The sequence below is a fragment of the Mchenga conophoros genome, linkage group LG13 (assembly GCF_057382185.1).
Source record: "Mchenga conophoros isolate Kocher_MC1m ecotype Shallow Benthic linkage group LG13, M_conophoros_male_GT1.1, whole genome shotgun sequence".
Taxonomy (NCBI): domain Eukaryota; kingdom Metazoa; phylum Chordata; class Actinopteri; order Cichliformes; family Cichlidae; genus Mchenga; species Mchenga conophoros.
Genome location: NC_140538.1, coordinates 3,317,159 through 3,329,335, shown reverse-complemented (window position 1 = coordinate 3,329,335; position 12,177 = coordinate 3,317,159). Strand labels below are relative to the sequence as shown.

The window sequence follows — 12,177 nt, the reverse complement described above, 5'->3', positions numbered from 1 at the left end:
TCACACTCTCATTACACATACATATAGGATCTTGGGGGTGGGCACAATCACAGAGTCCAAATTACCATCAGGGTGTATACCTCACCCCTGACGTCGTTGCCCACCTCTCAATTTTAAATACACTTAGTCATTGAGGGCTAGCAGGAGGGACTATGCGCTTACCTGCTGCTCCTTGGCAGGTAGCTCCATGCCCTCCTGGGTTTTAATTGCACCTTAGAACACATATGCATCAACACTACAATGAGCGGGTGGAGGGAGGTTTGGAGTCTTCTCTCACCCCCATTCTCTGCGACCTGCTGGAGCGGGAGGGCTAGTAGGAGGAGTTGGCCGTCCGACTGCGGTCTGGAGTGTGGGGCCTCCCTGCTGCTGCGGAGTCGGGGTGGTCTGCCTCTCCCCACCGCAGGGAAAAGGGAAACACCACCTGGGTCTGGGTGCAATTCCCCCCTCCAGGGGCAAGGGTACCTAGACCCGGTTTGTAGAGTACGCTTGGGGAGTGTGATTGTGTGTACAGCGTCTCTTTATGTCTGTCTCCACGTTGGTTGAGTGTGGAGTGAGTGCATATGAGAGCATGAGGGTGGGAATGGATGTTTGTGTCTGTGTGTGCCTGTATGTCTGTGTCTATATGTCAGGTTGGGTATCAGACGCCACCTCTCTGGGGACACCTCAGGCCCTCCAAGGTTTGGAGGCCTATCTCCACCCACCACCACTTCCCCTGCCGGTGGCGGACTCCCTCAGGTGTCGGTGTGTTGGTGGTTCTTTGTGTCTGGGGGTGGGCGTCCGGGTACACACTGGCTCACTCCTTGGCGGCCGCTTGTCGGGGCCTGGGGCCTGGGGCTCGCTCGGGCCCCTTTGGAGGTGGGGTGCCCCCGGCCTCTCGGCCTGGGGCTCGGTCACTCAGGCACAGCTGGGGGCCGGCGGAGCTCACGGGCGCGTCACTGCAACTCCCCCTGACTTCTGCTCCGCGGCTGCTGGGCGAGCCCTCATCTGGGACTCTCCTCAGCTCTTACTGGGACAGTGGCGCGGCTGCCCCTCTGTTGGTCTTCCATGGTCTCTTGTGTTCTGGGGGCCTCTGGATGTCTGGAGTTTTGATCTCCTCCATACCCGCTTCACACCCTGGAGGACGGGGCTGTGGCCCCCCCACACTCCCTAGCAGATCATTACATGGAGAAACCTTTGGAATGCAAGCATGCTGATCCACACAGGTATGCACACATGGGTATTCACAGACGCGGACTAAAGCTTTCTTGGCTGCTGCCTCAAAGCACACTGTGCGCTGTCTATCTTGCGTGCTGCACAATATCGTTTATTATTTAGTAAATATTGTTATCTATGACTAGCTAGTTTATTGTGATGGTGCTTTGTTTTCTCTATTATTATGTTACTCTTTGTTGTTTGCTGTCTCCTCTGTTTGTTTTTTTTGTTTGTTTGTTTTTTTTTCTCCATACAGGTGACCCAGGAGTTCTTTTTTTTTTTTTTCTCTCTCTTCCCCCCCCTTCTCACCGTCTCTTCTCCCCTTTGGTTTTCTTTCTTTCTCTCCCCCTCTTTCTCTCATTCATTCCCCCTGTCCTATTTATTAAAAAAAAAAAAAAAAAAAAAAAAAAAAAAAAAAGACAAAGGATGAACTGAAGCTCTGCCATCACGTAATGTCGCATACTGCTGTTTCTGATGTCATTTAGAGAAAAAAAAAAAGAAACACGCTTGTGTTTGGGCCGGATCAGAAACATCATCATGTGCAGGAAATAGCTGCACCGCTCACCCTCCTCTTCCTCCTCCTGTCTGAATCTCCTCTGAACTCCAGTAACCTCTCTCCCTCTCCTCTCTGTTTTTTGGGGGAAAGGCGTATGCGAGCGCGTCGCTGCCAAGCGGCCTGAAGCTGAGGATTCTGCTCCTCTCGCTCTCCCAGATGTTGCTCCTGCTCTCTGTCCCACACTTTGAGGCGTTGCTATGAATCAAACCAAATATTCCTCCTGACAACAGATGCCTCTCCCCTCTGAGCTCCTCTGTGCTCTCACATCAGCACAAACTGACGGCGATCAGACAGGATGAACCGACCAACCCGCTGTCCTTACACGCACGCACACGCACACACACTGCCTGTGTTTTTATTCAAATTCAACGCATTATGGAAAACCTTTTATTTACTTGGATTTTACAGTTATCCACCAAATAAACAAATAAAGATCTTTTTCATGCAGTTTGCTTCATATTCCTCTGGTCCCTTCACCCCCGTGTCACATCGCAGAGGAGCGTTGCCACCAGGCGGCGGAGGAGCTCACCGTCACGGTAACACCATCCGCCCTCCGTAAACTGCAATGTGTGGCCCAAATGTGCATTTGAAAAAAAAAAACACACTGTTGACAGAGACGCAGGCAGGCTGGGAGTTTATTTCTCACTTCCAGGATGAAGAAACATTTGCATGTTGACAAACAACGATTTAGCTTCAGTAGTTACTGAACACAGTCGAGACATTTGCCTGCATTTGTGTGACGTAGACCTATAGTTATGTTATATCAAACCTGTCTCCTCCACTCTCCTCCATCCCCTCCCCACACAAAGCTGAGTTTTCACAGTCACACTTAGAAATGTCCTCCTCCTATTTTCTTTCATTTCGTGATGATTGTGGTGGATCAGCGTAGCTGCCACACACACACACACACACACACACACACACACACACACACTCTCTCTCTCTCTCTCTCTCTCTCTCTCTCTCTCTAACTTCAAAGCCTGTGGAAATCTGGGTATTAGCTTGTGTGCCTGTGCACACCCAGACACATCTGTGTTGCAAGAGTTGGTTATATGAGCAGGTCCAACATGAACGTACAACTCGGCGGATTGAATTTATATCTGTCTCTCTATTAACTTAATGCATCAGTGGGGAAATTACAGAAATTGATTGGTGAGCTATCGCCAATCACTTTGCCCAGCGTTGATCCCTGGCTGTGCTCGTGTCATTAGCAATTCTGAGACCCAAATGTTAGGAGTTAAAAGTGTCCCATATTCTTTCATTTCCAATAAAATTATCAGTGTAGCTGTTCTCCCAGCTGTTACAATGAAGTTTAACACACTGGTATCTGTGAAATAATGATTTTACAGTATTTAGTTGAGTCAGAAGCTAGCAAGACTTTAGCCAGCTAGCTTCCATCTAAAGATGATAGTATGACAGTCCGAAGCCTTTCTAAAGAAGCGAACCATACAGCTCTGCTAGAAATTTGAACACAAACCAAGATGAAGATCTAAATACGAGTAACATATCTAGCTACCATACCTGGTACCATACCTGGTAGCTAGGTATGGTTTGGCTAATATAAACACATTAGCACAGCAAAGATGGAGGATGAGGCTGAAGTTGTTCTCAATAGAAGTCATCATTATGCTGCTCTTTGGTTTTGTTTACTCACTCTGAACAAGTCCTGATTCTAAGCTCAGTGTCCTCTCTAAAATATGAGTCAGCCCAACTAGCACCCAAATACGTACTGGACCACCGCGAGTCCATGGGTTGTAGTGAGTTTCAAAACTGAGCTTAAAGATGTGTTTGACCTGATCATGGATGGAGCCAATCCTAGCTAGCATAGGGCGAAAGGCAGGAGGGTACATCCAGGCCAGGCTGCCAGAGTGTCCCATTGGATAAGACGGACAACCATTCCCTGCACATCAACAGTGCTGATAATAACCTGAAGAAGCTGGGAATGACCACTCAAGAGTTTCTGAATGCTCGTATCTGTTCAAATAAAGAAGATAAAAACAACCAAAGCCCATTAAAAAGATGAGGGCCCCATCCAACACAGGACAGTCTTATAACTGATCTTTAAACTGATTCTGGCAGCAAGATAAACCTTTAATAACTACGTATAATCAAACTAATAACCTGTAATCAAGCTTCTTGCAACATTTTTACTTTTTGGATACTCGCTGGTTCGCATTAGGTGGTTTTAAAAAACTGTACAGTTTCCTCTTTGCCACCCAGTCCACATCTGCTCAGAGACAGAAACTGGTTACCTGAGATCCCCATATCAGGGATGTTAAAGTGAATGTTTAAAGCAGGCTGCAGCCCGGGTTTGGCTCTCAGGGATTATTTGTGTATGCAGTGACCTAATTGCTTGAAACTTCAGCTATGTTTTGATATCAGGCTCCATTAATGTAATAGTCTACATATAACAGAACACAAGGAAAGGCCATAAAGGTCTCGTTTAATAACCTTTGCGAGAATAAACACACATGTTTGTGCTGAAAAAAGCAAGCAGTCCTTCAGCTGACTGCTCACTCATTCATTCACTCTTTATGTTTTCATCTCCCCTCTCTCGTTCATTTTCCAGATCTGTGTCGGATCCCCAAATTGTTTAAGGAGAGATCCGCAGCCCATAAATCCATGAGTCAGCCGCAGTCCTGCTGCTGTTATGTAACATTCCCATAATGCAACAGTGCCTGGTCCCTCAGTCTGCTGCCTCGAATCCCAGCACGCCACGATGTAACAAAGAGGAGAACAAATCTGATCTGTCATCAGACATAAACACAACATGTCTGTTTACTACAGCTGATGTCTCCAGCGTGGGCCGGAGGCTCATACGAGAGCTCCCAGCAGCTTTGTGTTTCACCATCAGGTGCAGAGAGGCCCGAGCGAATGAACGTCTGAGGTCCAGAAGCCATAAAAAACTCTGTGCTGACGCAAAACACATCTGCTGTTACAGCAACCCTCAGCGCTTGCTGCTGAACAGACTCTGAGCTCGGAAAACAAACAGAGCTCGAGCCGACGGCGAGACTCGACCAATTTTAGAAAAGCTGGTGCCTGAAAGCTGCTTTCGGTTCCTCTACAAAAACAAACTGCTTGTCCAAAAAGTCCATTTTTACACAGCAGCTGACCACCTCTGTGTGATGAGTGAAGCTCAACAGAAAGTTCTCCACTTCATGTTCACGTCTTCCTCAGGTTATTCTGTTGTCACAGGTAAGTCAAAGACGGGGACACAATATTAGGAACCACTGTCAGTGAAAGTCAGTACAATTACAAAGTATTATTTTATTTCATTCAGATTTATTACAGGAATGTTGCCTATAACACCTCGACCATCATTGCTCTCCTTTAGCAGGTTGTAGTTGTTGTTGAGGAGGTGGAAAATGTTTGAAACCTGAAACACATCTTTAGTTAGTCACACAGAAAGTTTGCAGACTGCTGGAGCTTTTCACCCCGGCCTTAGCCTGAAAAAGCTATGTGGGCCCGCCACCCACAGGAGGGGTCGTACAGGTTCAACGCTCTTTGAATCAGTCAGAGATGGAGGTCCTCGAGGCCCAATCCCCAGTTCCAAACCGGCTGAAACACTAGTTCATGCATTTATTACTTCCAGGCTGGACGACTGTAATTCATTATTATCAGGAAGTCCTAAAAACTCCCTGAAAATCCTTCAGCTAATCCAAAATGCTGCAGCAAGAGTCCTGACAGGGACTAGAAAGAGAGAGCATATACTTCACTTCACCCATACTGACTTCTCTTGAGTGACTCCGTGTTAAATCCAGAAAACGAGGTTTTGAATAGAATCAGGCCCCATCTTTTCTGAAAGACCTCATTTTACCGTATCACCCCAATAGAGCACTACTTAAAAGTAGAATTGGAGGCAGAGCCTTCAGCTGCCAGGCCCCTCTTCAGTGGAACCAGCTTCCAATACTTTTAATATTAGGCTCAACTTTCCTTTGTGACAAAGCATATGGTTAGGGCCGATCAGGTGACCGTGAATCCCCCCTTCATTACCCTGCAGTAGGTCTGGGTGTGTGTTTCGGTCAGCTGCAGCATTTCAAGCTGACATTTCATCAAATCAAGATGTTAACCAACTGAAAAAAGGATGATACAGAAGATGTGATTGGTTGGAGCTACATCCACTGAAACTTAGTGTACACTTAAGCCTATATTAACCTATAAATACAAGACAAAAATACACACTGTGGCACTCGGCTTGTCCCCTAAATTGCAACTGGCACTGCGAGGTACCAGCAAAAGCAGCACATTGTCACCACTAACCATATATTTCAGCTCTGCTTCGTTTGATACAAGCCTCAGTTGTCTGACTTTATACTGGCCTTGGAATAAAAGTGAGTGCAAAAGAGCAGAGCTTGCATTATGAGAATATCTGATCTAAAAATGTGTTCAAGGCTTTTCCAGGACCTGCAGAAAGACTGGAGCTGTTTTTAGGAAACCAGACGGAGAGTTCAGATGATCTCAAGCTTACCGAGAAAACCACACACACACACACACACACACACACACACACACACACACACACACACACACACACACACACACAGATTTGTGAGGAGCTGTTCAGTTTCTTTATGTTCAGTGAGAGTTGGCCTGTAGCCCAGATCCAGTTTCTCTAATTATGGACAGAGGTTAAATTGTGGCGGTGACGCAGAGTCTACAGCTCCGCACAGTCAACGCAGGAGGAATCACAGCTCCTTACTTCCCTTCAGCTTCCTTTCAAAACAAAAGTACCAGTGTGGAAATAGCAAAGTATACAATACATTTGGAACTATCATCAGAGACACAGATGCTCAGTGCTCACAGTGTACCAGTTATTTTCTGACCACTTGTTTAATGTCCATAAATAAATCTCACAGAAAAATTCTGATAATAAGAAAATCCAAATGAGCAGAGGAGAGAGAAGAGAGAAAAGCAGACAAACAAGACCAAACAAAGTGTGGGAGAGAGCAGGCAACAGGTTTTATATCTCACAAAGAAAATGCCTTTAAAAATGTTTGAAACCCAAAAACAGATAAACGAGGAAATATTTTCTTTCTCGTTAATAAATTTCTGTTTCTACCAAGCAAAAGGACAACAAGCATGTCCCTCCCACCTGCTGACGAAATATCAGATGACGATTTTTTGACATAAATCACAATTCCGAGATGATCGCTTTATGTTATATAAATAAAATTATTGGTTTCTTAACTTTAAGCAATGTGATTTTAAAAAATATTAATGAATGCACTTATTTATGTAATAATTATTTTTAATTACCTATTTTCTATTCTTGCTTTTTTGATTGGACCTTTTTTGCAGGTATTCGTTGATTCTTGTTGCGTTTATATTTGCTTGAATTACTTAAATTCACAGAGATTGTGAAAGTTTCAGCACCAACATGCGTTTATTCTTACAAAGGTTCTTTCGTTCTCTCTTCTAAAGCTCATGTTGCCCACTGTCTGCCGTTATTTCCTCCTCTCTCTAGCTCTCTCTCTCCCGTGTGTGTGTGTGTGTGTGTGTGTGTGTGAGAGAGGGAGAGAGAGAGAGAGAGAGAGAGAGAGAGAGAGAGAAGCTGTGCTCTCCAGGCGCCTCCTCCTCCTTCTCCAAACATGGCGCCGGCCCGCAGCTGTGCTGCCTCCCCGTCAGACGACGCAGAGAGGGAGAGAAAGAGAAGAAGAAGCGGGTAGAAACTCGCCCCAAAGTTTAGGAAAAAAACTTAATTTAAAACCAAGACTGCTTCGTGCTTTTTAAAGTACATCGGAGACTTTACGCGCCGCTTTTGGAGACGTTTACGCGTCAGGCTGTGCGCGTAACGGAAAGCCCACCTGTCCGACGAAGGTAGATTTCACTCCGTTTCTCGTAGGATGTGAGTCTTCCTGATTTTTGTGAAATAACGGAGCAGAGCGAGCAGGCAGCCGGGGGACTCGGGGTCAGAGCTGGCTCTGGTTAAAAACATGTGCAGCCCTGTGACCAACAGCAGCACAGAGGCTGTAGAGGAGTGAGTCTTTCCAGGGGACGGGGAAAAACGCAAAACAACGTTTCCACTCTTCCACGCTCAGAGGATGGATGGAGAACATTCTGCGCTGTCAGGAGTTGAGAGGGAGAGAGAGAGGCTCCCACCAATTTACAACAGCTCCCCTCCTGCTGTAAGAAACCCGCCTTTTATCTTTATCTATTCCACAACAGAGCGATCCCTGTCATCCCTTTCTGTTTGTTGTACAGAAAACATGTTTCACGTGCTACTGGTTGTTCTGGTGATAAGGAGGCATATTTGAAAAGTTATAAAAAAATAAGCAACGTTTGAACATTACAGGTAGAAATGTTAGACATCATTATCCCGTTTGAAAAAGACAATATATGAATTTAGGGTAAGGTTTTTCATGCATGTGCTTTAAAAAGCAAACCAATGACAGGTTTTTAGGAAGCATTCATCTTTGCAACTGGTGCAGGTTCAGGAACCGCACTGGGGTCTGTGTGCCCATACTGTTACATTCAGAACTGATTGTTTGAGTTTTACTGTGTAATAATAGATATCAGGCGTTTCGTGTTCTAAGAAATAATAAAAAAACGTTATGCAACACAAACCACGGTAATTAGAGCAAAGGATTTTACTGCAGGTTATCACTGCATGAGTCTCTCAGCGTGCATCTTTTTTAATGCAGTTTCACGTTCCACTTGATCCAAAATCATTTTGTAATAAGACAAAAATCTTCACTGTTTGTACTTCAGGAATCGGGTACATGGATTTGAACTTGTGTAAAGTCCCCTAAACTTCCTGAACAGATAGAAAAGTGACATTTAACAAAAAAAATAAATAAAAGACTGCACTTTTGTTGCTTTTTGGAAAAAGTGATGCCCCTGCCTTACATAATGATGCCTGACTCCAGCTCTCCAGCAGTGATGTAATCATTCGAACACAGAGCCGGGCGCTCGCCTCGCTTGTTGGGCTTTTCACCGGCGTTGTTTTCGGTTTGGTTCTCTGTGTCACTTTGGAGCAGACTGGCGGGCTCGCTGGCTGCTCGGTTGATGTCATCTACATTGTGTCAGGGAGCAGGAATGTGCAGATCAGAAGGTTCGGGGCTAATAAACAGTCTGTCACTGCTGAGACCCACTCTGTCTGGAAATGCCATAAAGTGGCCGCATGCGCTTTTTCTCTCCGGGGCTTTGGCCTGACTGATTCTGATTCTTCTTCAGAAGTTTTCTGGCTGCTTAGGCTCAGTGCGAGCTGAAAAGATTCAGGCTTCAAGTTTGGAGAAACAGCTCCTGGAGACAGTGGCTGCCATTGTTTTACCCACCAGTAAAAACAGACCAATTGAAGGCAGCTGGTGCTCCCTGTTTTTTTTTTTTTTTTACCTGATCCAGAATTCTTGTTTCTGAGAGTTGCCCGATGATGAGAAAGCATGTTATTATCTGGAAGACTTTTTCCAGACCTCCAAGAGTTTGATGAGCTGATGGTCTGGTTACTTAAGTCAAGTAAAACCTGACTCAGCAGATTCATGACAAACATTTTTTTGGGTTTCAAGCTTTGATTGTTGGGTTCTGCTGTTTTTCTCTGAAAGTATTTCAACTGTGAGTTATTGGATATAAAATCAGCCAAATCTGAAATAAAGCCGGTTTAAAGGTTTTAATTCCTTGACTAAATAGAAACTCGACTTTTACATGTGTTACAAGTTGTTAGAATATGACTGTGTCACACACAGAAGATCAGCCTTGTGTTAATTGTTATATTGAGATTGAAATAAAAATAGTTTCTCTGAATTTTTTTTCATGTCACTGTGGGATGGTGCTTCAGGGTTTAGCACTGGGAGCTCACAGGTGGACGCTCCTCCTGTTCTCCCAGGTTTGTCCTGGAGCTGGCTTAGTTCTCGGCTCAGGGAATTCTTAAACGCTTTGCTTCCAGGTTTAAAAAAATCTTTGATAGACTTCCATTTATATGGTTCCACTCCACACAAACTTTCACAGTAGCATCTCTGTAGATATGCTGTAGCCACATGGTTATATTTGAGCATTTCCATCATCCATCTGACGCCATCCACGATTATTTTGATGTTGGACAGTCTCCTTTGTCTTTGTTTAGCAGTTCAGCCGCTGGTAAGCAGCTAGCCCTGGCCCTTTATTCTTTCATGTTTTCTCTGTTGATCATTGCCATGGCAACATGTTTCAAGTACCTGCTGATTAGCCTATTAAGAAAAGCCTTGAAGCATAAATTAAGTGGCACAAGCTGAGTGCGATTTGATTTGAAGATGACTTTCCGAGAATGCCTTTGACAGACCTGGCTCGCGTTCATCTAATCCATCCATGATAATCCATAACCAGGGAATTCAGTTTAAAATGAATTACATGTGGATTTGAAGATGAGATTCCCAGTTTGGAGGAGAAAATAACTCCAAATATAAGAATGTTTATCAGACAGAAATGATTTTTTGTACAGATTGCCTGGGTGACATTCGTGTTTATCCACAGCAAACAGCCAGCGTGCTAACTGAATCTTCGCTGACAGCTCGCTAGAAATTGAAAGAGCAGCAGTGCTTCAGTGAGTGTGTCTGTGTTTGTGTTCATCTCAGCTTCAGACTAAACTCAGAACTCCACAGAAACTCTTGGTGTTCCCCTAGTTTCCCTTTAGTCCCCTGTCCAGGGTGACATCGGGGCTTTCCTTTGACTTTGAACACAACACGCCGGCTCTGAGATGAGCTTCAGGTTCTCTTTGAACACGCAGTGCACATCTGATTTCTGCATCTTAAAGAAAGAGCTCAACTTTATTTGCTTTGCCACTGCAGACAGCGCGTCCTCAGTATAAGCAGGACTGATCATCAGAGCACGTGACCCTGGTGTAACCTGCAGTGTTTCACGTCACTTTTTGGTATAATCTCAGCTCGCTTCACATCTCCAGCAAGGTGGTACTAAATAACGAGGCTCCTGGGAACTGTGCACGATTACTAAACCAAAAAAAAGAGCCAGGCAGTACTGGGCTACTCTATCAGTGGTTTGGGGAGTTTTTCTTCAGCCCCAGATATTGGCGCTTGGTGAAAAATCCTAACGGGACTAATGCTTGCTTTATTTTGCCATGACCGGTCTCCAAACTGATGCCAGACTTGTGGTGATGATGCTGATGATGATGCACCAGAATGAGCTCACTGATTCTGTGAGCCATCTCGGATAAATGTTGGCTGCTCATTGGAGCTGATTTCAGCCTAAATCAACCCAAACCAGCTGACTTGAACACAAGTTTAAATCTGGGATCCAGAGTCAGACTCACATCTGGTGCTGTGCTTCCAAAACTCAGCCAGATCTGGCATCATTAAGCCGTGCTTACTCAAACTTGATGAGGAATAATGTCTGTGTATTTGGAAACCATTTCTAACAGACTGTTGAGTCTTTGTGTTCAGGAAGCAGACTGTACATCAGCTGCAGGTCAATCTGCTGGATGAGATCGTGAACTGAAGCATCTATAGCTGGTGTAAAGACAGTGCTTCACGTTTATATACAGCATATTCGATCTGATTAGAGATGAGCAGCTGGCAGAGGAGAGGCTGAGCAGAGTGTGTGAGACACAGTCAGACGCTGAGCTCTTCGTGGCGTGGTTTCTCTCTGGATGACAGCATTTCCTCTCAGACTAAATGACTGAGCCGGACACGACGGAAATCACAAGACTGCTGCTAAAGCCGTTTAATTATTGTCAGATGTGAAGCGGGATCTAGTTATCGAGAAAACTTGAGCAGGAATGATTTGTTGACAGCCTCATTTCCTTGATTGAGTTGTTTATGCTGCACGCTTTCCCGGACATCACCTGTCAATCAGCTGGCGTGGGCAGGCCTGTGGCGATGATGAAAGAGTGAGTGATGTGGCTTCACTGGGAGAGGACTGTAATTATACACACATCACTTCTAAGGGAGTGATGCAGGAAAGCAGCTCTGCATGAAGAGAACGAAGAAGTTTACAGCGGCGCTTCGGGCTCTGTGAGGTCTTCAACACCGTGGCAGCATGTCGATATTTAGCATCTTAGTTTGGCTTTTTAGTGCACTAATTAGCACCATTTATAAAGCAAATATACTTATATACAGCATATATACCATATATACAGCAAACTGATGTCAGTGTCATTATTTTCATGAACATTTATCAATAAAAATGTTCTTAATGGAAACCAGCTGAGCTGATAAATGATAATAAATGCAAGTAAAAAATGTATAAAATATCTCAACAGTGTCGTTGTTGGTCACAGTTATGGGATGGTAATATGACAGTTCCAAATCAAACATGTTAGTTCAGACATCAACGTCAAGCTCAGCCACAATCCCAGCCCCTGAGATTTACTGGGATTGTGGCTGAGCGTGACAGTGCCAACCCACATCATGATGGCTCAGCTGATACCTTTCTACATATCACAAACTGCATGTCGGCTGTGTTACTTAGGCTGCTTTAGCTTGCCCGCAGTTCTTGCCCATCTGCCG

General features: G+C 44.8%; 1 protein-coding gene across 1 annotated transcript in view; it reads left to right on the top strand.

The window, feature by feature from the left end:
• The first annotated feature begins 7,339 nt into the window (after nt 1-7,339).
• Nucleotides 7,340-12,177, top strand: part of hectd2 (HECT domain containing 2) — a 57,204-nt gene continuing 52,366 nt past the window's right edge. Inside the window, exon 1 of the mRNA XM_085296088.1 lies at nt 7,340-7,872. Within this exon, the coding sequence (XP_085152214.1) occupies nt 7,789-7,872 (84 nt within the window). The 5' untranslated portion in view covers nt 7,340-7,788. The remainder of the gene's footprint in view (nt 7,873-12,177) is intronic.